The sequence below is a fragment of the Puccinia triticina genome, chromosome 2A (genome assembly GCF_026914185.1).
Source record: "Puccinia triticina chromosome 2A, complete sequence".
NCBI lineage: Eukaryota > Fungi > Basidiomycota > Pucciniomycetes > Pucciniales > Pucciniaceae > Puccinia > Puccinia triticina.
The window spans coordinates 6,532,012-6,558,313 of record NC_070559.1 but is presented as its reverse complement, the minus strand read 5'-3'; the positions used below and the strand labels follow the sequence as shown (position 1 = coordinate 6,558,313).

At 48.2% G+C, this 26,302-nt stretch overlaps 2 protein-coding genes across 2 annotated transcripts; one reads left to right on the top strand and one right to left on the bottom strand.

Annotated features, from left to right (window-relative positions):
* Positions 1-1,499: 1,499 nt before the first annotated feature.
* PtA15_2A701 (uncharacterized protein) lies at positions 1,500-1,975 on the top strand (the record flags this gene model as incomplete). Its single annotated transcript, XM_053166749.1, has 2 exons — positions 1,500-1,593; positions 1,692-1,975. 2 exons carry the CDS (start codon positions 1,500-1,502, stop codon positions 1,973-1,975), a joined length of 378 nt encoding a protein of 125 aa, XP_053017939.1.
* Positions 1,976-3,242: 1,267 nt separating this feature from the next.
* Positions 3,243-7,093, bottom strand: PtA15_2A700 (uncharacterized protein; the record flags this gene model as incomplete). Its single annotated transcript, XM_053166748.1, has 7 exons — positions 3,243-3,311; positions 3,408-3,486; positions 3,562-3,826; positions 3,974-4,079; positions 4,143-4,702; positions 4,809-5,291; positions 5,395-7,093. The coding sequence occupies 7 exons, from the start codon at positions 7,091-7,093 to the stop codon at positions 3,243-3,245; spliced, it is 3,261 nt and encodes a 1,086-aa protein (XP_053017938.1).
* Positions 7,094-26,302: the final 19,209 nt, after the last annotated feature.

Sequence of the window (26,302 nt, the reverse complement as noted above, 5' to 3'; positions counted from 1 at the left end):
CCCAGGTTGTTGTTGTGCAATGTCCTGCACAACCTGATTTTAATTTTGAAACCCCCTACTGACTCTGTTAAAAATTAAAATCAAGCTGGGCAAGAAAGAGGATGTCCTTCAAATCCTCAACAAGAAAGATGTCACAAATCCAAGATTCTTTCACTCAGAAAGTATCACTCAAGACAATATGGTTTGTTGGGGCTTATTCCTGGCATTATTACTCAATTAAGAGACAACACCAAGAAATTTGAGAAGCACCATGCTCCTCAACAGCCAAATAGGGGGGTTCACAATTGAATTTTACAAAACTTTGGAGTCAATTTTAGGCCCTGTTTGGAGCCAATATAGATATAGGTGATATAAGCATTTGTAAATTCAATAAAAAATACAAAACTCAACATAAAGAATCCAATTTTTTTTTGTAGGAAACCTACAGTACTGGTCTCATCAACTATGAAGTCAGATTTAACTAATTCAGCCATCTTCAGCACCATAATACCATTATATTGCTTTGTTTTGGTCAAAAGTGATATAATGGTACTACAGTACTGAATATGGCTGAATCAGTTGAATCTGACTTCACAATTGAAGAGATGAGTATTGTAGGTTGCCTAGAAAAAATATTTGGAGGCTTTATGTTGAATTTTGTAGTTTTCATTGAATTAACCAATGATTATATCACCTATATTTATATTGGCTCCAAACAAAGCCTTAAGGTGTATATGAACAAAATATTCAAATTTTGGAAATCTGTCCACATGGAGGTACTTCTGATAAATCAGTGCAACTCATCAATTTTTATAAAAGTTCAGAAACAGCTTGAAATCTGCCCTAAAGTTAAGCACATTTCAATGGTGAAATACTGCCAATGCATCAAGGTGTGGCCCTACAATCAGGACAGTTCACTTCTGCGTTTTAATTAGCAACTATGCTGATACACCATCAGCATGCCTGTAAAAAATTGGGTGCTAAGTTTATGACATCACGGCCAATCAGCCTGGTGTTTGGGATTACACACCAACTGGAAGCCATCAGACTTTTGGTTGGGCTTTCGTCAAGGTCTCTGCCATCAAACCAATCTTCTCTTCCAGTAGAACCACCACAATCACATTAATCGCCATTTCCGATCTCGAGGATCATCCCAACGAAAACCAAATCGTCGAGTTGCACTTGCGCTTCCAAGTGCTGCACCGCGGTTGTCAAAAATATTGATCTTTCTCATCTTTCCTAGAGGATGCTGGAGGTAGGCCAACGTAGCCAGCTCACGCGTAGTTATATTCAGGTTGACTGATCTGTGTTTGCGATCCTGCGATTCGAGCAACTTTGAAGAGCATCTAGTCACTGAGTGTCTCGACCAACTCCAAGAGTTCCCCGCAGATTTGCCAGAAAACGACGACACAGACGTCAATCCTCATCTCGTATGGTCTGCCTTTCTCAAAAGCCCGGCGTCATTTGAAACACTGGTCGCAAAATTTTTCATTCAAGAAGAAGAAGAAGATCTAAGGAGCATGGCCGTTCAACTAGCTTTCCCCCCCCAGTCTTATGATCAAGATCAACTCAGGACGTTAACGATGCTTGCAGTTCTCCAGGCTGAATCTCGATGTATGTCCCGACACACGAAATCGCTTCGTTTGACGTGATGGTTTCGTCTGAGCCGCCCCGATCCTGGGAGGAATTGGTGTCTCCGGAGCGACTCTTAGTATGGAAGTCCGTTTTTGGCGCCTACGTTTGTGATGCCATGACCGAACGGCAAACACCCGATGATATTTATGATTCCATTTTGGAATGGGCTTACAATAAACTGCTCGGGCCGACCGGCAACACTGAACCAGGCATCCTAACAAAAGCTCGAGCGCTTGCAGCCTTGCATTGCTCGGTCCCACCATCCAGCCACGGATCAATCAATGGCGCCTTGCACCTCAACACAGAGCAAATCGCGTCCCATGCTGCTAATTGTGATTACATCAGCCCAGGCTGTGTGTGATATGGTCATGAGTAAGTATCCATCACAATTCACGCTTGCAGCGGCTGCTCTGAATTTTCTGAATGATGAGGACCAGTTAATTCAATGCATCAAAGCTCTCACATGGACTCGATGCCGCAGGGGGCGCAGGTCAACTTGCTAGTCGGATCATTTTGTTGAAGGCAATGTAAGTTGCTTTTTTAAAGACATCACACAAAGAAGGTATAATGACTGGGCGTCCGGTTCGGTTGGTAGATTTCTTGAAAGCTTTAACTGGCAAAGAAGAAAGTGATCTCGATCTCGGCTCAATAGACACCAAGCAGAGAGACAATCTTTTGAAGCACGGAATGGTCTTTTGGAATCACTTCTCCCTCATCAAGTATTCACTGACACCCAAAGTCTGTTGCAATTCATATACCGAGGTGTTGAGGCTCAGCGCCATCCAAACCAGTCTGGTATTGACCATATTTTTACAACATACCTTAAACATGATTCAAATGATCTGGATGAAAACAACGGCCAAAAATTGGCAAACGGACATCAACTTTGGCATGAATTCCAAAGAAGGATTTTTTTCATCCAGATCATCTGGATTTTCTTTCAGGTGTATGGTAAAAATCTGATTGATACTGGTTTGGATGGCACTGAGCTGCCACACCTTGGTACATGAATTGCAACACATCTTTGGGTGTGGGAGAATATTTGATGAGGGAGAAGTGATTCCAAAAGATCATTCCGTGCTTCAAAAGATTGTCTTTCTGCTTTGTGTCTATTGAGCCAAATTGGTACCACAGTGGGATTGCTCTTATAACCAAACCATGTCAAACTGAGCACAATCATATCTGTGTGATGTATGGTCATCACAGCTGTACAATCTTTGTGTTTTTTTTTTGGCAAAGGAATGGAGATCAGACACCTGAGGATGCATACATGGTCTTGTGAACCATTTTGTATCATAAATTAGGGCTTGGAATCAGAGAGAAGATAAAACAGTAGCAGTTCATAGTTAAACCATCTGTCTAGATATCTAAAAAACACAGATTATCCCTATTAGCACAAAAATAAACCAAAACAAATCCTCAAGACAAAAACTAAACCTAAGAGAAAAATCTTGCAGAAAAAAGGCCTGAACTGTCTTGCTTTGTTTTGTCTGAATAATATTTTTTTAGGTTGACATCCTCACAACAAAGATAAAAAAAAAAAAAAAAACCAACCAGCAAGCAAGCAAAACAAATCAATAGAACCTAAATGATATGAAAAGAGGGCGAGAGCACTGGTGGGGTTTTGGCTAGTCTTCCTTGACGGAGCAAATCTCGACTTCGACGCCCTCAGCCTTCAACAACAAACTAAACCAATTCTATCGAAGAAAAAAACCCCACCGGGAAGAAGAGGACAACAGATCAGTCAACCAAGCAGCCAAGAAAAAGGCAGGGATGGGTGGAGAGGTAACTACTTTTTGTTGTTCCGATAGCTTGTCTCCCGGGCCTTTAACTTCGACAAATTTACACCGGTTGAGGTACGGGTTCCAAATACTACATAACCCGCGCGTTCAATAAAAAAATTAGGTCAGAATAAGGTGACAGGGGTGGTGGCGGAGGAGGACGGACATAAGATCGGGGGCGCCGGCGGCCCAGACGCTCCAATCCTCGAAGAAGGCATTCGAGATCAGACTGAAGGCTTGGACGGAGAAACAGCAGACGATTTGCAGGAGATCTTCGAGCGAATAGCGCGCCCAAGACGCCGGACTGATCCCGATCGACCAGGTCTTCCGACCGCACTCTCGCGCATAGGTTTCTCGCATCCGCGCCATGATTTCTTCGCTTCCTCGCTCCTCAATCATTCGCATCCTGTCTTCGATTAATGGTCGGCGTACTGTGAAATTATATTCCTTTTATTTTAGTTTTTTAGGGTTTTTTCTTTTTTCTTTTTCTTTTCTTTTTTTTTTTTTTTTTTTTTTTTGGGGGGGGGGGGGGGTGGGATGGTGGGGTCGGGAGGGCGGGGCGGGAATGCAGGGCTCACCGATCCTGAATGCATCGGTTGCAATATCGAGAGGAGCCGTCTGGAAACTGGTTTCAAAAGCACCGGGGACGGCGGCAAAGATAATGTCCCAAAAAACCAACGAAAACTGTTCCAAGAGAAACAGGACGTGTCAGAGTGAGTAACGATGATGATGCAAGAAGGGACTTACGATCATTTTTAATATTCCCGTTTCGGAGTGAAAGCCTCTCCATCCAGGATGATTGGAGATGTAATGTTCCAAGGCGATTTCTTCAACGGAGATAGGGGTTTTATCGAGGGAACTAAGCCAGCGAGTTTTAGCGCCGACCTCGCGGTCCTCGTTGACGATGGTACGATGGATAGTAGTCCGACGTGCGGTTTTCCACTCCTCGACTTCGAGCAAGGTTTGCGAAGGATGATGGATGGAGGGGTCGAGCGACTGGAGCCTAGCCAGTCTCCGTCCAAGACTGAACCGATAGAGCTGGTGGGTATCCGGGTCCGTCAGGCCGTGCTCGCAGGTATATAAGGCCGAATTCATGTGGACGGCTCGCTGGTTCATCGCCAACGACTCGTCCCGAGCCAGATGGGTCATCAAGACTAGCGCTAGTCTGTCGTACCATTGCCCCCGCTTCCCTCGTCGGAAATGCGGCTGCTGGAGTAAGGCTTCTAGGACTTTTGCCTCCCGCTCGTGTTCCTCGAATCGTGCTAGCACCGCTAGCCCTTTTTGTAAGATTCGGGTCAAAGGCCAACCTATTAAGGGCGACACAGGTTTGAGAAAAGTGACGATTATTCACCAGCTCTGAGATTCTGCGGGCACGATATACTGTGAGGGATCAAAAACAAAGGTCTATCTAACCTGGATGGAAACGCCGCTTGTAGTAATTCGAAAGATCGTGATCATGGTACGCGAGGTCTTGAGTAGGCCGAAGTTTTTCGAGCCGGTCATTTTCTTCGCAGACAGTGATTTGCCAAAGCATCCAAGCGGATTCGAAGACGTCCAAAGCTTTCTTCAACCGGAGCGTCTTAGCTTCCTGGCGCCGGGCTTTTCCCTGTTCGTCCTCGTTCCACGGGCGACGCTCGTTGACTAAGAGATCGTCGAACTGTTTCTCTAGCTCGAGGGCCTCTTCATACTTGATCAGTTGCTCCCGCGAGTCAAAGATCGAGCTCGTTCGGATTACTTGATAGCTCGGGTAGTTTCGGATCTTCATCTGCGCGAGCATCGATGCTGTCATCGTCTTCTCTGATATGGTCGTCGACCGATAAAATATCAAATGGAGCCGCTTGAATAATGAACACACTTTAGGTCGTAATTTGATCGATGGTCCTATGATTTTCAAAACTATGTAATTGTTGTGCGACATCAGGACCCCCTTAAGACGAGCAGGTACAAGCAGCACATGAACAAAAAATGGGGAAAGTAAGAGAAACAAAAGCGCACATACTTCTTGAATTGAGAGACGAGATCTGACTTTCCTTCAAGCCTTTTTTCGTAAACTTCAGGGAGAGTTGTTTTTTCTGTTTTCCTTTGGTGGTAGTAGAGGGAGCGCCGAAGAGAGTGGATTGGTTAGAGGCAATTGCTTTGATGCCGATGATGATCATATCTCTAGTCGTATGAGGATTTGCTTGAAGTTTTTTAGCAAAGCTCTTCAACTCATCCAAATTCATACATCCAAAAAGGTCATCGGTATTGAGCTGAGCATAATCAACCGAAGAAGTCATTGTCGCAAAGCAAGACAGTTCGGGATCCGTTTCGCTGTAGATTGGTGGTGCTCTGTCGCTCCGGAGTGGTGATGCTACGTTGCCCCGAACTGGTGATGCTACGTTGCCCCGAACTGGTGATGCTACGTTGCCCCGAACTGGTGATGCTACGTTGCTCCGGACTGGTGATGCTGGCTTGTTTTGGACTGCTCGTGCTCGTTTGGTCTGGGGTGGGGATGGCCGTGGGGGAGATGAGGATGGAGCGGTGGAGATTGGATCCAGCAGCTTGGAGTTGGGGACAGGACGGGTATCTACGGGCGGGGGGACTGGCGGCAGGTCGGGGAGAGTATGACTCTGAGAGTCATACACATTGAATGGTATCCGCTCCCGCCCAGGTGACCCATCAACTGCACAGCGATCCAGACGGGGCCAGGTGTTGGGGTCGAGCCGCTGTTTCTTGTGGTTAGCTTGGTTCGCAAACCTGTTTAGTTGGGTGATGATCCCTTCATCCGTCTTGAGGGAATCGACTGGCGAGTCGGGCACTGGTATGGGGTCGTAGGCAAGCTGTGGCATTAGAGGGATAGAAGGAGAGATTTGGCTAGGGGATACGAATTGGCCCTGATAGGTGTATTCAGTATCTTGCATCACGCCGGCGTAGGGCCCTTCGAGCATGGCCAAATCGTGCGTGTTACATCGGAGTAGTTCATCGATAGACGCTCGGGGCGCTTGATGAGGGGATGGGATATGAATGAGTTCTGCATAAGGGCTATACGGAGCCGGTTGATAGAGATCGTTTCCCGGGCTAGATCGCAGGAAGTCAGTCAAAGAGATCCCGGCTTGTTCGACAGAGTACTGGATAGGATCCATGCCCTGATACGTGTTGTGCTGTGGTGGATTGGGTGGATGTTCGAATGTGACTTGAGGGCTGGACCTCAGATATCCATCGAGATGGATGCCGTGCTCTTGGCCAGCATATTGGAACTGGTCGATTCCTTGGTAAGGCCTGTGAGGGTTCAGTTGGTCGATCTTGGGTGGTGGGCTAGGTCTGAAGAGTCCAGAAGCGGGGATTGGAAGCTCTTGAGTAGCGTATTGAGGATTGCTGTTTCCTGGAAAAGGGTCGTAGGGATTGAGTTGATGGCCATTAAATTGAATATCGTCCATGCTTCTAGACGGGCTGTATTGAAGTTGGGCAGACATTATGTTCGGGGATTCACCGGGATAGATCGCCGCCGGCTGGTGTCCTGGGTACAGCTGGGTCAGGGTATCGGGCATTCCGCCTCCAAAAGGGGTATTGGGTGTATTGAGCAGCGGGTCGATGGGAATCGCGGCTACCAGTTCATCCACTGACGTGCACAGCGGACCACACGCCTGTTCGAGGTCACCTATGTCGGCTTTGTAGCCGCTCAGCTGGTCTAGTCTGAACCAATTATCATGTTTGCGCATGAACAGTCTCACAAATAAATATTTGGATGAACCTATTTATTTACATATATATTTTGTGTAAAACTATGAGTATAATTGTGATTTCGGGAAGCGAAGAAAAAGACCGATTGGTTCTTACGAGGGAGTGCCTGCCAGCTGTTGAGTATCTTCAACTCTGATGGTAGGAAGAGGAAGCTTTCGTGTCTGAGGACGGTATTGAGCATTTCTTCGAAGCAGTTGATGTAGAGAGATATTTTTTCTTCGACGGTGACCAGGATGGGTTTTTCGGCTTCTTGAGTTGCTTGAGCTGATACTGCATCTTCTTCTTCTGCTGCTGTTGTTGCGAATGACGAGCTTGGTTCGAAGAGGCTGACGAGTTTTGCGTTGGTGACGGGTTCGAATAGGGTGAGTGGTTCTTGGGGATAGATTGGCTGTTTTTTGAGTGGTTTTGGGACTGATGGTCCTGCAATCGGCGTCCATTGGTCGGCACTGATCAGATATTTGTCGCCGGTTTTCTTCTTCTGCTTCCGCTTCCTCTTGTTTAGCTTAGATCGAGCCTGGGAGATTGAGTTGGTTGAGCTCGAATGGTCCGAGTGGCCCTCTGAGCTTGAGGATGAGTCGAGGATGACCGTGGGTGGTGAGGACATCGTTCTGGGCCGACTGGCTTGCGTGTGTTGATTTTTTGTGGTTGGCGATGGAGAGCCAGAGGAAGATGGAAAGCTAAGGGAGGTGGCCGTCTATGCGGGCTTATGTAATCCATCCCGTACAAAATATTCCCCCCATCGGCATCCATCCAGACATCAAAGGATTTATGTAGCACCGGCTCAGCCATACAACTGAAACTAGCTCCCATGGTAACCACTCCGGGAAAAACAAAGAACCAAAGCAGTGTTAGCTACAACAGGCACCTAGAGATCAGGAGAGTGCAGGCAGCCAATTTCAAAACAGCCATGCAAGCAACATCCTGACACTCATCAAGAGAGCACAGTACAACACCCAATTGCAACGTGAACGGACTACCAAGACCTTTCAGCATAGAGCGGTCCATGTACTTGATAATGCTTGCACTGATTTGCAGTTCGCCAAAATCCTCGAATTTGAATTTCAAGTGATGAGTTTTTCATTTTTGACCATCGCGGCCACGCAGCACCATTCCTGTGCCTCACTCATCCGGATGGTCAACAGCTTCTCCTATCCGCCACCATTTCCAAGCCGAAGCCAGCAAACAAATAGCCATCCGTCAATCCTGCTTTCCCGCTTTCCAAGACCTTTGGGCTTGATCCTTTTGCCAGGGGCGCTTTTATCAGATTCGCACCTTGCCGGTTAGTTTTTTTTTTTTTTTAATTCTTGCATCTGATCATTATAAGGTGAAATTGTTGAGGGGGACCAGGTGTAACTGAAGCTCAAAGGGCTGCCGGGAATCACAAGGGGCTTGACCGTGAATATTGATGAGATGAACAGGGACTGAGGGCAACAGGCACGGAGCGTGGCGGTGTTCGAGGGTCGTGGAAGGATGAATTTCATATCACAAAGATAGGGAATGAAAAACAAGCAAGAGAAAAGAAAGAGAACAAAACTAACCTGAGGGCAACAGGCACGGAGCGTGGCGGTGTTTGAGGGTCGTGGAAGGATGAAGAGAGAGTCCTTCCATGCCTGCTGCCTCAGGTAGACTACATACAAACTGTGACATGTATGTGAGATGTGAGAGACATGGGAGAAGCATAAAGAACAAAACAGAAACCTGAGTACTAAACTCAACAAATATAAGATATGATTTCAGTGAGGAAAAAGCTGAGAGTGAAAAACCGGTAAAGGAGTACAACTGGGCTACTTAGTAGAAGCATAACTATCTATAAGCATAAAAGTAGTACATACGGGCTACTCAATCTTAACAGAAATTAACTAAGTCCCTCTTCCCTCTTGCATCCATCTTTATCCCTCTTTCATTTTTTGAAAATTCTCATATTTATGAAACTAGGGAAATTGTGGCTGCGCCACATGAAATTATGGTATTCAAAATTGCATAAGATTCTTTTACATAAAATCATAAACTGCAATTTTGGCTGGGAGATGTCACTTTAAGTTTTATGCACGCTGACATCTCCCAGCCAAAATGGGCTTTATGATTTTATGTAAACAGTGGCATATGCAATTTTGAATACCATAAATGAGTCTCAGCTTTTGAGATTTGCCAAAAGAAATGCATCAAAAAATGTCCAATGGCAAAAAAAGGAACAATTGAACCAGCACCCAAAAAGGAAGTTGTCACCTGTGAAATCTGTCAAGCACGGTGAAAATTGAACATGCAGGCAGCAGTACCCTATAACTGAAATTCTGAAAACTGTAGATTACTCCAAGTTCCAACTCAATTAAATCACAATCACTCACTTGATTACGTAAACAGATAAGGATACAATGGAATGAGATCCAGCATAATTGACAACTAATTAAGGCCCCGTTTGGACGGACCGCTATATATGTCATAAACAGGGCAAATTTATGATGCGCGTCCCAAAGTTTGCCCCCCGTTGCCACTAAAATTTTGGAACCCCTGGGGTTGCGCCTCATATATTCACCCACTTATGATGTATAACACTGCGTCCAAACGGGGCGTAACAGAACAATTCAATGAAAAAAGGAGCTATGTATGGTGATTTTAATTTTCTAAGAGTGAATACTGCAAAGGTTCGAGATGCACAACATATGGCTGCACATGAGCAAAGACAGGCCTTGGAAAAAATACTCTGACAGTGCCTCAGGATTGACCTTGACCCTTGTTGCCAGTCACAGCAAAAGCCCTTATGATTGGAATTTGGATACAGGAATGGGATAAAGCAAAGCCAAATCCAAGTATATTAAAGCATGAGATTCCTACAAAAAAAATCAAGGGTTCCCCCTACATTTTGATCAAAAATACAAAAAAAAAATCAAAGGTTTCCCCTTTTTACAGATTTTCATAAAACCATCCAAGGTGCACCATGCTGGACAACATAAAATTTCCACAAAAATAAGGCCACACAGTAAGAATCAAGCCCGCACCCAGCCACCCAACGTCAGCAAGCTGACATACCGTGGCCCACCGTCCATCCCTGTCTAGCAGGGTTAAAAAACGGTGGGAGGAAGACCCCCAGCCGTTAAGCACAAGGGGGGCCCACGAATATCCCCCATCGAACTGCGCAACTGCAACAGCGGATGGGGGTGAGACAACCCCCCAACTGGAAGCCAGTCGGGAAAGTTGCCTGAGGCCATATCTGAATGCCTCGCAGCTCCTTTTATCCTCAAAAGTCCAACGGTGTGTGTTGTTGCCTCTGGCCGTCGTCTCATCTTCCTCAACCGTCACTGACATCAACTGGTTGCAATGCCCCAGGGCCCCCATCATACGCCACATGAAACAATAGTCGCCACGCCTCTAGCTCCTTGGACCCGTTTGAAACACAAGATGACAGCCCCATCCCCATTGAGTTGTCCTCCGGCCTTATTCTACTGATATTTTTCCGCCTCAACATACCCTTCAAACGCACAGTCACTGATGTATTGCACGCCATGCGGACTAACTCACCTCGCCTTGACTACCCTTGATCCCTCGCGCAACCAGCCCAGCCACCTAGAAAATCTGGTCCAATCGAGCACTGTTTGACCCTTCTCAACAACTCAGTCACCAACATCCCAGACACTTCACACTCGCATCAACCTTTTTCCCCAATTCACCAGATCAGCCGTTGCCGCCGACCTCGACTGCCGCAGAAGCCGCAACGCCAAACCTACCCTGTCCGCCACAGTATCTATTCAAAATACAGTTCAGGAATTTACCAGTCCAGCCTCACCCGACCCTTCGCCTGAGCACGCCCCCTCCCCTATTTTCAGAGAATAATCTTCTTTGGACAGCTCTCAGGTCAAGCGCGCCTGGAGCGATGCCACTCTTTCCGGTCAACTTCAGCGCGTCCGTTTTCGGTGGGACGAACATACCTTCTCGCCGGAGCTACTCGATGAAAGGCTCAATGTCTGGCTTCAGTCGCGATGGAGCACTCAAGCTTGATTTCAGATCTGCAACTCCTATTCCGACCAGAGAATCCGCCAGTCCCTCAAATATGAATCACCTCATAGTCAACGCCGTCGGCACGATTGTAGAACTTTCCATGAGTTCGGGCAATTGCCCAGGCCTAGGCCCGCAATATTCTATCGTAGTGGCTCACAAGTTATGTGATACCATTGTTTTCGGTGATGGCAAAGATATCTGACAAGCATACATGTCAACTTTAAAAAGGTGACTGTCAACTTTGTGATTTCCCCGACCCTATCCCCAACCATAGGCCTCAATTTGAGCGTCTTCGGTTGCCGAGCATGGTTTTCCGGCTAGTTGATCGGGGTACAAATTCCAAATTGACGGTGTATTGTTAAAGTGAGGCAATTTCTAACCATTAGCAGTAATGTTGGACGCAATTAACCTTTATTTTCTCATCAGGTTGTCTCGGGCCGAGTCTCTGGCGCGAGTGATGCTCATGAGTGACTTGTTAGCGGTAATGACAACAGGGACGGATGATCTCCGGACATTGTTAAGCACCTTTGGGCGCTCTGTTGTCCAACTGGATTTATTTAGCAATAGGAGCTTCTAAATGACGGGGACAAACCTGCTCCTCTATCATTCCTAGATGTGCAGCCATCTGATGGTTGCCTATTCTCATTTGATTGCCATTTTTTGTGCCATGATACTGGCCGGGCTGCCTCGGCGTTTCAAATTTTTGTTGCTGGCGTGGGGTAACTGGTTGCCAAAGGTTTTGCCTGGACTGTGATAAATGTTGGTACAATTAGCATAATCAAGGAAGTGAATTTGTCAGCTCCGGTCTCTTATGTGACACGGAGTTGATGGGATTTTGATACGCGCTGTAGCGGCTGGAGTAGCGGCCAGCGGAAAAAGGGCCACACTATAACCTTAAAGGCCAATGGGAATAAACCACACCTCGACGCTGAACAGCGGAGGGGCTAGCACCCTTATGTAATAAGGGGACGCGGCGAGATTACTCAAGCCTGGCGCCGTGGCTACACAAGGAATGAGCTTCTTTTCTTCTAGGATACAGGTGTTATGACACCCACCTGTACCTATGGGAAAATACACGAAGAGGATAGAAGCTGTAAAAGGAAAAGGTCAGTAGATTATGATAAAAACCCCACTCACTTATAGTTCAAAGTCAGGTATTCAGGTTTGTATGTGTAATAATCTTGGGGGGAGATCTCTCCAGGGGAAAGGTCCCCCCTTTTATATTACAGGATCCTGATCCTCCTTTGAGTCAAGGCCCCAGAGGGATCCTTAACTCCAAGGAGGGGGAGAGGATCACGGAATTCAGGAGAGGGATTTACATAATTAGTTATGTAATCTCTCTATTTGTATGTAAATTGCTCTTAATAAGGATAAATACATAGAGAGATAATCTTATCTCTCTCTGTATGTACAATATGTAATAAGTGTGAAATAAAGTTAATTACATACTCAAAAGAGTGTGTAGTTAAATACATAATAATAGTACATTGTAATAAAAGGTACAGTTATAATGTAATGACAGGGAATTGAACTCATGACTCTATGTACATGAGTCAATTACTAATGGAGTCTTTGACCATTGGGTTATAAGACATATACTTCTCACTTGTAGACACATGGACTTAGTGTCTCAGTGTCTGACAGAATTGCTGTTCTCTTATTTGCGCCTGTCGTACTTTCTCAAGGTTGTACCTATGGGGGAGTCAGGCGGCAGATGGGGTAGGTCTGGTGAAGGGTGGGGGTGGTGGTGTTGAGTGTTGGTCTTGTTGAGAACTTATGCTTGGGCCCCGCGCCTTGGGGCCCTTGTAGTGAGATTTGTTTTATACTGTGGAATGAACACACAGCGGCGGAGCCGCCCTGGCCTCTAGTTTATTTTATCCAATAAAAATCATTGGCAATGGTTTCAAAATTTTTCATTTTTTATCATTCTTGTTGTATGGCATACTTTTCTCTCCTTGGTTTGAACAGTAATGAACATTCTGAGAAATTTGCAAGAAATTAAAAAATTTCCACATTTTTCATTTTTTTATTTTTACTTTTTTTTATTTCATAATCATTCTTAGGAACTTATTTTCCACCCCTGTAGCCAATCTCATGACCTAAAGGCTCTGGCCTGAGCTTCTGCATTCAAAAATGTGGTGCCAAAAACATTAGATGACCCACTGTACAAGACAGCTCAGATTGAGGGCTATAGCATGGTATAGGGGCTTTGAATTGGAAATTGAGAGAGATACACCAGGGGGGAATCTGTGGCACTCTCTGGAAAGTGCCAGCTCGTAACTTTTTCTTGTAACTGTGTCAGATCTTATCCATTGATGAGGTGTAACTCAGTTTTGAATTGTCTGTATGGCTGGTACAACTACTACCTATTGGCTCTGTATCTCCTGTTGAATGCTTATTGAACTGTGTTGATGGGACTCCATGGGATGAACATTTCTGACTTATGATTCAACAATATTTCAGAATATCATTTGCTGTTCCCTCTGCACATTCGGCATTGTGAGGAAAGTGATGGCCACCAATTGGCTTCCACATTACATCAGCACCGGGGCAGCAATAGGAAGGCATCTTTCAACAGATGCTTTGATGCGGCCTTTTGAAGTATATATTAGCACATTTGGTGAAGTTGCTTGGGCATCTACTCATATGCAGAGTCCAAGTTGTCATATGTTGCTGAAACAGATTTTGGAATCAACTCCCATGGTTGTTCATCTCCAGAAGATACTTGTCCCCCTCAAGAACTGCGTAACACCAAAAGATGTTCAGGCTACACTTTTCTCAGGTGTTTGAAATCCCCATGACCCTGGGCATCAACAAGATTCACATGGATGAAATCTTTGAGCTGGTTGTTTGCTTTCTGTACACGCACCTGGTCAACCAGACTCAACCAGCAAATCTCACAGGCTTGAAACGCTGTATCACAGACATAAATGCTGCCATTCCAGATATTGTGCTGCCTTTTGAACTTGAGGCTTTATCATTGCTGTTTCTGTTGATGGAATAAATCATGCAGACTCTGATGTCCGAAGTCATGATCCTCATCAAAGACCACACAAGTTGTCCAGCACTCACTTTCTGGCACCTCTTCCCTTGTGGATAGGATAATTAAGGCACTGATCTCCTCACAGGCACAATGATGAGAAAGGGTACTTTTGTTTCATGCTCATCTTCTGAGAGTCCTTATCCTTCCTAATGTATGGCATGCAAATTCACGTAGATGGAGATGAGGGCACAATGAGGAACATTTGTTGCTCAATTTTAAATTGAGATGTCACAATGGCATCACTTTCATCGATGATCTTGATGAATTTGGCAGGGGAGGCTTGAAAGATGTCCAATATATTCAGTCAGTTTGTCTGGGGAAAGCAATTAGGGGTTGACAAAGCAAACTTTCCAGCTGGCACGACTAAGGGTGGTGTTTTGTCCACCAGTGGATGTTCTTCTGCCTGATGTGCCAATCTGAAATCAATGAGGGCCTATTCATAAAACTAATTTGGGAGCGGCAACATTCTCTGATCATACCAGCTACATATAAATTTAGCTGCGTGAGGTCGGATTGTAACATGGAACAGGATTTAGGCATGATCTCACCGTTGTTCTACCTTACGGTTTCAGGGAAGAAGTTTGCGGTTTGTGTACCGGCGCTGGAGGTCCTAGGGCATGAGGTGTCCAAAGACGGGCGGCGGGTCGCGGAACCGAAGCGGAACAAGATACTGGATTGGCCAAAGCCACGGACGGCGTCTCATATCCTGCAGTTCCTTGGGTTATGTAGTTTCGTGCGCATGTTTATCGAGAGGTTTGCGGAAATTGCGAGTCCGATGCGGAGATTGACACGCAAGAATGCGGAATGGAACTGGACTCAAGAGTGTGACAAGGCGTTCGCAATGCTGAAGGACATAGTAGGCCGACAGATTTTGTTAAAGGAACTCGACTACGATAACGGCGGAATTCGTTTGGCAGTGGACTCAAGTGAGTTTGGTGCGGGCGGAGTACTCACCCAGGAGGAGGACGGGAGGGATCGGCCCGTGCTGTATGAATCGGTGACGTTTACGGATGTGGAATTGCGGTATTCTCAGCCAAAGTTGGAGCTGTGCGGAGTGGCAAAAATTGTGCGGAGATTGCAACACATACTGTGGGGCGTATATTTCGAATTACTGGTCGATGCGGAGGCGTTGGTGCGGATGATCAACTGTCCATCGTTGCCTAATGCCCCTATGACGCGGTGGGTGGCATTCTTGCAGCTGTTTTCTTTCAAAGTGGTGCACGTGCCGGGCAAGGCGTTCACGTTGCCGGACGCGCTTTCCCGCATTCCCCTGGGTGACGATGAGGATCGATTCGCGCTGGCGGAACAGCTGGACGTGGAGCGACGGATTCTTGATGTGCGGATGGCGAAGGACGCGGTCGTGAAGGAGGGCGGAGGCTTGCCGGTGACTCAGACGCCGAGGTACGAGTACTTGGTGGTGTTCCTGACGACTCTTCGCTACCCTGCGGGAATTGGGCCTACAGTTCAGCGCTGGATCAAGCGTAAAGCGGCGAATTTCTTTGTGCACGAGGGTCAACTATGGCGTCGGAGCGCACCGGTACACCTGGTGGTAGTGACGCGGCGAATTGATCAGGAGGCTGTCCTGCGGAGTTTGCACGAGGAGCTGGGTCATCGAGGCGAAGCGGAAACAAGACGGCGAGTTCAGGCGCGGTTTTGATGGCCGGGTGTTACAAGGAGCGTGCGGCAATGGGTGCGGAGTTGCGAGCAATGCCAGAGGCGTAGTCAGCGTCTACCTAAGGAAATCGGGAAACCTACGGAAACGGACACGCTATTCAGTAGGATATCTATGGATGCGGTGCACATTAAGGCTGGGAAATTCAAGTACCTAATCGTAGCGCGAGATGATCTTTCCGGTTGGGTAGAGGCGCGGCCTCTGGTGAATCTGACGGCGGCGAAAGTCAAACAGTTTTTGGAATAGGACTGGTTTGCGCGGTTCGGGAGTGTGCGACTTATCACGGTGGACGGCGGTGCGGAATTTCGTGGCGGCTTGCGGAAATTGGTGGAGTCGTGTGGCGCTAAGTTCGGCAAAGTGACGGAGTACTATCCGGAGGGTGCGGGAATGATTGAGCGTGGCCATCAGCCGATCAAGAGCGCTCTGGTGAAATTGTGTGGCAAGGACGGTAAGAAGTGGCAGCAGTATCTGCCCGCCGTTTTGTTCGCAGATCGGATTTCTACTAAGCGGACGACAGGGTATTCGCCATACGAGATGTTATTTGGGTGCCAGCCGGTTTTGACGGTAAATATCGAGATGTTCACGTATCTGGCGGTAGACTGGTGGAAAGTTAAATCGGCGGACGACTTGCTTTTGGCGCGAGCGGAGCAGCTGTTGCGGCGGGATTCTGTTATTGCGAAGGCGGCGGCGCGCCTTAAGGAGAGTCGTGCTAAGGCGGTTCGGTATTGGGATCGTCAGTGTTCCCATCGCTTGCGGGATTCTCTTCGCAAGGGGGAATTGGTCCTTCTTTACAACCGTAGCCTCCAGTCTCAGTGGGGCAAGCTGTTTGCTAACAGGTGGAATGGTCCTTATTGTGTCGTGTCGCAATTTCCTGGTGGCAGTTATCAGCTGGAGGAACTGGACGGGACGCTTCTGAAGCGGAGGGCGGCGGCGACGCATGTCAAGCGGTTTTACGCGCGGGGTTCTACGGATTTCGATCAGACCGCGGAATCGGATGACTCTGAAGAGGAGGTGCGGGTCCCTGAGGACGCCTTGTCTTCAGTAAGCTCAGATGGTGCGGAGGACACGGGCGCGGCGGCTAGCAAAGAGGATTCAGGTTCGGAAGCTGTGTCGGAGGAGGACGGTGCGGATCAGGCACCTCCGCCATTGCGACTGAGTCGGCGTTTGCGGACCGCTGGGGACAGCGGTAAAAAGGCTGGGGCGGGGAAGGCCGTGGCAGGCAAACGCCACAAGTGATTATTGGTGAGGGGGTGCGCTATCTGGTCTACAGCCAGGTTACATAGCCACCCCAGAATGTTCGTTATCTTATAGAGTTTGGTTTCAGTTTTGTTATGCGTTTCACTGGCTTGTTGTCTATCTGTATTTCTAGGTGCGGGGTACGGGGATTTTTGTGCGGAAAATCCTTCTGGGGCGGACCAGGTACCTTGCGGAATTTTCTCTCGTGGATTGCGGTTTTTCTCTGGTTTTTATCTTGTGGATTGCGGTTTCTTTCTGGATTGTGTTACGGTAAAAGGGTGGTGGATATTTAAAAAAAAAAAAAAAGAAGGATAAAATGGAAAACGTAGTGCGGGGACTAAAGTGGTTCTCATTCTGGGGCGGTCCAGGCACTTATAAAAATATTTTTTTCGGGATGGCGGACCTTTTTGCTCACTTTGTTTTGGATTCTCAGTAGTTTTCTCTCTCTAGGTGGCAATTATCCGGGTGCGGAGCTCAGAATGCGGGTGTATTTCGAGCATTGTTTCCGCGTATAGGACTATATACAAGGGGGGAGACGACAACAGAAAAGGAGAAGAGAAAGCGGAAAAAGGGAAGCTAGGGAAGTTGGGTGTCGGAGGAGCGGCGGGTACGCTCAGTTCGGAGGCGCTCCGCAGGGATAGGAAGGTCGTAGTCTGCGACGGTGGGTTGCGCGGGGTGTGGCTCATTTCGTAAGGTTTCCTCTAAGTTCTGTCGAGCTTGAAGAGTACGTTCGTCGGTGGGAACGACGACGGCTAGCTCAAGGTGGTCGACGAGCTGGTTGATGCCAATGAGGAAGACTGCGTACCTACGGCGGCGTTGTGCGGGCGTTACCGCGGAGAGGTGAAGCAGAGCGCGGTACATATCGCGGAAAACGCCTACGCATTCGAGTACGGCGGCGGCGGGGAATACCGCTTGCTCCCAGAGGGGATTTTTGGGGAAGGTGTCGCGCAAGTCGTGGGCAATCTCTGAGATTTCACGATTAAGCAACCCAGCTGCGGTGTCCGCGGCAGGCTTGTTAGGCGGCGGTAAATGGATAGGTACCGACGAGGCGCAAGGACGCGGAGTCGGAGAGTCACGAGGCGCGGTTCGTACAGTAGCGGCTGGCGGGGCAAGGAGTCGAGGCACCTTTGGGGTGGTCTCGGCCGGCGGAGACGGCGGGTCCGTGGACTCCAGCGTGTGGACTGAGGCGGCGCGGGCGGTTCTGGCTTGCGGGATTTCGGCGTGCGGAACGGATTGCGGGGAACTGGGCGGTGAGCCGGAAGGAGTATGGGACGGGTCTTCAGGTGCCAACTCGGTGTCTTTTGCTGGGGTGGCTGGAGCGAAAAAAAAAAAAAGCGGTCAATGGTTAGCGGCGATGCGACAGGTAGAGCGGAAAGATTACTTACCGGGAGCCTGGGGAAACGTGGGCTCCGGAGAAAGTACGATTGGTGTTGGATCACGCGGACGAGCGGAAAACCGGGCTGCGAGACCGAGGGTTTGCGGACCGGACCGGCATGGACGTTTAGAGGACCGATCCGTAGAATCCGCCGAGGGGCGCTTCGAACCAGTAGCGGGAGAAGGCCTGGCAGCCAATGAAGGCCCAGCGGTGGGGGCTGATACGGGTTCTTGAGGACGTTTGAGACGCTCGTCGACTAAAGGCTTGTTGACGCCGTGTTTATTGGCCCACGCCTTGGCTTGTTGGACGTATTCTTTGACGCTTGAGCAGTCGGCACGATTGGGCGGCGGCGTCATAAGGTCTTCACCGTGTGCGGAAGGCGACTTGGTGCGGGAACTGACCAAGATAAGAGACAGGGAGCGTTCCGCACGAGAGCTTCGGGATCCAGACGGCGACGGAAGGTTGTGCGACTCGCTGTTTCCGCGAGAGTTGTTGGACTTGGGAGTGAAGGCGGAGCAGCGGCGTTTTGAATCTCGACAGTTATTACACGCACGACCAGCGCGGGAGTAGACGCAGGGTAGTCCGAGTCGAGTGCAGCAATCGCAAGCTACCATGTTGAACGAGAAGAGATGGGTGGGAAAGGAGGATGATATGTATGGGGTATGTGTGACGAGTGTGGGAGCGGACGAAGGTGTGGGAAGATCCTGGGGGCAGGACTTCAAAACTGGGGCGGATGTGGTGATTTATATAGGCGAGCGCGGTAGAAATGTCCACGCGGGGATAGCGCGGGCGGGGAATGCACAAAGCCGCTCAGGCAGAGTGCATTCCGGTGACATAAGCACTGAGGATGAGGTCAGGAAAGCACGCTAGGAAAGCTTACGGAAAGTCACGCGCGGATTGGAATGCACGGATTGCGGATTGCGGATTGCGGATTGCGGATTACGGATCGGGTATTCGGATTGGAGCGGAAAAGACAGGGCTGGACTGCGGCGGGACTACACACGTGGACTGGTAGCAGCGGCGTGTCAGCGGGTGAGCCACGACAGGCGGAGCGGGTTCCACCAGCGGGTGGAACTGGGGTGAAGGCGGAGGCGAGAGAACGACTGACGGGGGCTAGACAGAGGACGGTGGGAGGACAAGCGTTGGAGAGGAGCGGAGTCTGGGAGAGTGACGAGCGGGATAGCGGGCGGAGCTGGAGGACTAGTGCGGGAAAGTGTCAGATGTGCGGGATCGGGTGGGAACGGTGTCAAGCGTGGAGGGAGAGATGGGGGTGGCTGAGGCCAAGGGTTTTCTCTTTTTCTTTTTCATCATCCTATTATCCTATCATCATACGGATTACTCATGAGTGTACTTACAACGACGGACGTACTAGAGTATTAGGAGATTATCTGTGTTCTTATCTATATTCAAGAGTTACTTGCAGATTTTGTGCTACGAAGTGCGGAGCTTCATTCACTTGCGGATTATTACGCTATAGATCAGGCTCAGCAGAGGAGCGCTGAAGGCTAGCGGAAAGTAGCAGTGCGGAGCCGAGTTACCGACAATCACACAGCCCGGACATCAATATTCTTGAAGGAGGCGGTTAGCGGACATTCTTCACCAACTAACAAGCTTTCATTCTCACATTGCATCATCAGCTGCTTGCCCTCGACCATACCAACAGCAACCAACACAGTGCACTTGACCTACCAAAATACGCAGCTACCTGTTCTCTGCGTATCATTTATCTCGATGGCCAGAGTGCCTCATTGGGCACGCCCGGCTTTATGGACAGCCAAAAATTTTTCCTTAACGGTATTGTTCCCAAGGAGCTTGTTGACAAAGGCCGCTACCTAAACGCAGCGTATGGCCGCGCCCGGGACCTCTGTAAGCTTGGAAAACAATGGGGCTTCAAGGGCGTTGAACACTTGTTTTGAATTGATGCAATGTGATTTCACCGAGGGATTGGAGTTGGTTTTTTGTGTCTGTTTGTTTTTTTTGCTTCCTTAACTTATTTTACCGCTGCCGGTGTTCCCCCACAGTAATTCAATCAAGATTGACACCCAAAATGACTTAATGTTACAAGTTGTTTGCAGGCCTTGGCATCAACTCGCCATTTTAACTCAGAGCCCCACGGTATTATTTCCAAGCAACCAGTCGCCAATTCTTTTGTCCTGGTGAAGTCCAAGTGATCCTAGACCCAAGTGGCTTTGTGAGCTTCTAAGATTGAATCAAAAGCTTGAGCCATTTATTTACCAAACTCATTAATTTTCAGACTTACCATTGCCTAATGGATATCATGAGAGGAAGGCAATAAAACTTGTCTGCTGGTGAAAACTTGATCTTGATAAATTTCAACAAGCCAGTCAGATTTAGCTATTCCCTATAGATTAAGAATTTTAGCCAACCAGAAGTCCTCCAATCAAAATTTATGAATGTGTATGAGATAATCTCAAGCATAATTTGGAGGCGCCTGGGAGGGAATGACTATGCCAAGGGAGAAATGGTGGGTGGGCCCTTAGGAAGTTGACACAGGGTTTTGGGCCCTGCAGCGGCGCAGCTGCCTTGGCCTCTATTTGATACAAGGGCGCGGAGCTTCTTGTGGCTTGACCTGTCCAGGATGTTGTGATGCAGCCGGAAGATAACAGAAGATCAAGATTACATAAACTAAGGCCCCGTTTGGCACCAATATAATTATAGGTGATATAATCGCTGATTAATTCAATAAAAAATAGAAAATTCAACATAAAGCCTCCAAATTTTTTCTGTAGGCAACCTACAGTGCTGGTCTCTTCAACTGTGAAATCAGATTCAACTGATTCAGCCATCTTCAGCACCATAATACCATTATATCACTTTTGACCAATATGAAGTGATATAATGGTATTTTGGTGCTGAAGATGGCTGGATAAGTTGATTCTGGGCTCACAGTTGAAGAGACCAGCACTGTAGGTTTCCTACAAAAATAAATAGAGGCTTTATGTTCAATTTTGTATTTTTTATTGAATTAATCAGCGATTATATCACCTATAATTATATCGGTGCCAAACGGGGCCTAAGTAGACCATAATCATTTACTTAGAGTGTAACCTAGTTAGTGATTTTCAAGGTAGATCAACTGGTTAGGGCTAGAATCATGTACTTAGTCTAACTGATCTCGCGCCCCGGCTCCAGTCTCTTTCCTCACCGAGATTGGAGACCGGGTTGGCGAGTGCCGATAGCTAACCTGCGACGGGACTATTTTGTCTAGGTTAGTATCTTGTTTCATTATCTTGATATCATGCAATTTACCGAGATTGGATACCGGGTCCACAAGTGCCGATAGCTAACCTGCGACGGGACTATTTTGTCTAGTACCCATTTGCCCAAGGCATCTTATACAGGATACCTGTCACAAGGTCTGAAACAATACATGAATATTAACATTCAATTTTTTATTGATGAGTGTACTCAAAGTACTACTCACCGTGGTTACTCCTCTTAAGAGGGTGAAGTGTCTTCCAACACCACCGGCACCAACTGGTCATTGAGGGGATCAAGTCCTCGCGGTGGCCGGTTTGTAACAGTCAGCAAGAGGATTAGCAAGAGGATTAGTCCTCCCAATGACTGGTCTGTACCAGTCATTGAGAGGCTTGAGTTCTCTCCATGCCCATTACAAACCGGTCATCGGCACAAACAAAATGGTACCCGCAAAAAACACCCGCGGTACCCGCCGGCGGGTGCTGGGTGCGGTCGCGGTTGTCCAGAATTGCTGAAAAACTAGAGATGGGCGCACGGAACCCGTTGCGGGTATCCGCTATCCGCTGGCGGGTACCCGCTGGAGGCCCTCGGGTACCCGCCAGCGGATGCGGATGTCTGAGATTCCGGCAGAATCCAGCGGGTACCCGTGTATTCCGGCGGGTATCTGCTCTCCCTAGGGTATGGGAGCTGCGGCAGTCGGCAGCCATAAAGCCGTTCTATGTTGCTGTCGATCGGGGGGAGTCGCTCCCGGTCGACAGCAACATAAAATAGTCAACCGGGATGAGTCCTTCCCGGCCGACAGGCACATGTATCGAGCAGTCGACCGGGAGAAATCCCTCCCGGTTGACGACTAGACATACCAGTCAACCGGGAGGGACGACTATACACACCAGTCAACCGGGAGGAATCCCTCCCGGTCAACAACTATACACACCAGTCAGCCGGGAGGAATCCCTCCCGGTTGACAACTAGACATACCAGTCAACCGGGAGGAATGCCTCCCGGTCGACGACTATACACACCAGTCCATATTGAGCAGTCGACCGGGAGGCGTCCCTCCCGGTGTGGAACTCCGACCGGTGCTGGGCCGTCGGCAGTTACTGGAAGGGAGAGTTGCGCTGAGCGCTGCCTTCGCGGTGATCCGGAAAAGAGTCGTGGGATTCAAGTTATAGCTTTAAGAGGGGGGGGGATTTATGTTAAGAGACGACGGGGTTTAGATCCTCGTCGGCGGTGGTTTGTTTGCTGAGAATCTGGGGAAAAGGGCCGGCGAACTGGACCGGGGACAGTGATCTTAAAGGACAGGAATCTGGAAGAGGATCGGCGCGGGGGCTGAGAGGAGAAACTCAGAAGCTCCCGCGAGTATATCGGCGAACAAAGATCAATAAACTTTTGATTCAAGTTGATGAGATGATCTGACAAACAAAATTTTGGTTCAGACAAAATCCCATGCCCCCCCATCATCTGAGTTCGAGCTGAACTCAGACTCCGGGGTTGTAACATGCTGTGGACAAGTCATCATACACCCGCGCGCACAAGCGCGCCACAACAGCAAGAGAAGGGAGGAAAGAATCAGAAAAGAAATAACACCAAAGGAAGAAAACCAACCCTCCGCATACAACACCTCTCCAACGCGCGCATTTTAGAAACAGAAGAACATAAGACAGAGGAGGAGAAAGGAAAACAACAAAACAAACACAAAGGAAACCAAAGCCTAATCCTGAAACGCCTTGAAGATTCCACCGCGCGCGACGCGCGCTGATTGATCTTGACACCCATGAGTTGATGTCTTGATGGCTGAAAACTCAAGGAATCCGCTGCGCCACGGGCGCCACACAAATGGCCACCACACCGGTCAACATCCATATCGAGCAGTCGACCGGGAGGCGTCCCTCCCGTTCAACATCCATATCGAGCAGTCGACCGGGAGGCGTCCCTCCTGGTCGACAGCCATATGGGGCAGTCGGCCAGGAGAAGTGCCTCCCGGTTGACTGTCATATGCAGCAGTCAACCGGTAAGCACGTTTTGAGGGGCGGGTATCCGAAGATACCCGCGCGGGTATCCGCCCAGGCACGCGGGTACCCGCTGTCGGATGCGGATGCGGATGCGGATGCCAGGAAATGGCTAAAATCGGCCGCGGGTATCCGAACACGCGCGGGTACCCGGATGTGAAGCGCCCATCTCTAAACAGTTTGACTCTCACCAGACACATCTTCATTTTACAGTCTCTACATCCCGTCCTTCCCTCCACACACGTCACCGTTCCCACCGATCCCGCAAATCTGACACTTTCCTGCACTAGTCCTTCAGCTCCACCCGCTTTCCGCACATCATTCTCCCAGACTCCGCTCATCTCCAACGCTTGACCTCCCACCGTCCTCTGTCTAGCCCCCGCCAGTTAGTCTCTTACCACTGCCTCCACCCCAGTTCAACCCGCTGGTGGAACCCGCTTCGGCTGTTGTGGCTCACCTGCTGAGGCGCCGCTGCTACCAGTCCACGTGCGTAGTCCGCCGCAGTCCAGCCCTGTCTTTCCGCTCCAATCCAAATACATAATCCGAAATCCGTGATCCACAATCCGTGCATTCCAGTCCGCGCGTGACTTTCCGTAAGCTTTTCTTAGTGTACTTTTCTGACATCATCCTCAGTGCTTATGTCGCCGGAATGCACTCTGCCTGAGCCACTCTGTGCATTCCCGCCCACGCTATCCCCGAGTGGACATTCTGCCACGCATGCCTATATAATCCACCACACCGTTGCTCATGCAGAGAAGAGCTCTATTTATACTCACAAGGCTATCTTGTGGTCGCTTGCTGTCGCCTTGGGTTGCTCATTGTTCCCAGTGGGTCGTGTGGCTTGGGGCCGTCCCCTAGGTGCCTTGTGGCTGGTTCTGTCTCTGGAATCTGGAGGGATGAGGCTGATGTAAGTTTTACATGTACGGTTTCAAGGAAGTAAAACTCTGCGGCTTACGCTGTAGCGTTCTAGAGCTTGTATTCCCCTTGCGACAGCGTTTCACTGCTTCTACCGCGTTAGGGGAATTCTGACAAGGTCCACACTGTCAGACACTGAGAAACTAAGCCCAATGTGTCTACAATTGCACAGTGCATGTCTTATAATCTAATGGTTAAAGACTGCTTTAATAATTGACTCATGTACACAAAGTCAAGAGTTCGATTCCCTGTCATTACACTAATTATGTACCTTTTGTATCAATGTACTATTATTATGTATTTACCTACATATTTCACACTCTTTTGAGTATGTAATTAACCTTATTTCACATTCATTACATATTGGTACATACAGAGAGAGATAAGATTATCTCTCTATGTATTTATCCTTATTGAGAGCAATGTATGTACAAATAGAGGGATTACATAACTATGTATGTAAATCCCTCTCTGGAATTCCGTGTTCCTATTCTCCTCCTTGGAGTTAAGGATCCCTCTGGGGCCTTGACTCAAAGGAGGATCAGGATCCTGTAATGTAAAAGGGGGGGGTCTTTCCCCTGGAGAGATTCTCCCCCCAGATTATTACACATACAAACCCGTCAACCTTACTACAAATCAATAGTGAGTGGGGTTTATAATAATCAAAATAACTTCCTTTTCCCCTTACAGCTTTTTCTTTGACCTCAACTCGTGTATCTTCTAGGTACAGGTGATTGTAATCACACCTGTAACCTAGAAGACCTCCCTTCTTTGTTCTAAGCTATGGCGCCTGGCTCGAGTCATTGCCGCGTCCTCTTACTTTTGTAAGGGAGCTAGCCCCTCCGCTATTCAGCGTTGAGGTGTGGTTTTATTCCCATTGGCCTGAAAAGGTTATAGTGTGGCCCCTTTCCGCTGGCCGCTATCCTAGCCGCTACAGCTCAAGCTCTAAATCCTATCAACTCTGTGTCACACAAGAGACCGGAGCTGACACACACCATGTCTTTTTTCAAAGTACATATTTAGGACATTGTGCACTATGAATGGATGACTTCTTGTGGGCTAAAAAGCCAGATCTAGAGGAAAATTTTAAACCTTACTGTCTGGTGAAAATTGACCAAGATTGAGTTTTCACCAGGCAAAAAGGTTTAGTGCCTCACTCTAAATCTAGCCAATTGGGCTACGGGAAGTCATCCTGTATCCAAGTTGATGAAATCCACACAGATATGCAAAAAAGATCCAAGCTGCCCTTCTTCAGATTCCAAAGGACTTGGGTTGAGCTTGATGCAGACTGCAACAAGCAACCAAAACCGACACAATGAAACTCAAATTAAAGCCAACTGTGGCATGGAAGAGCACAAAATTCTTCTGTTAAAAGCCGAAGCAAGGAGTTTTGTGGACTGTGTGCCCATGAGATTTGTGATGCATGAGTATGTGATGTTCAAATTTGTAGCAGAAGCTGTACAACCTGATATCTCTTGATATTAAAGAGAAAGGCCCCAGATTGCTGCAGGCAGTCAAGCAGTTCTAATGTGAAGGGGTTTAATGCCAGCATGAGGCATTTGAGTAACCATGGCTTGGTCTTCTTCAGTTACTTTTTGATGGACAGCATGAGCAGAGGAGTGTTCTGCAGGTTGATGGTTGTGCAGAGGTTCCTAGGTGATAATTTTAAAGAATTGCTTCTTTTTCTAGTAGTTGCTGGCAAATTCAAAGACAGCTTTTTGGTCT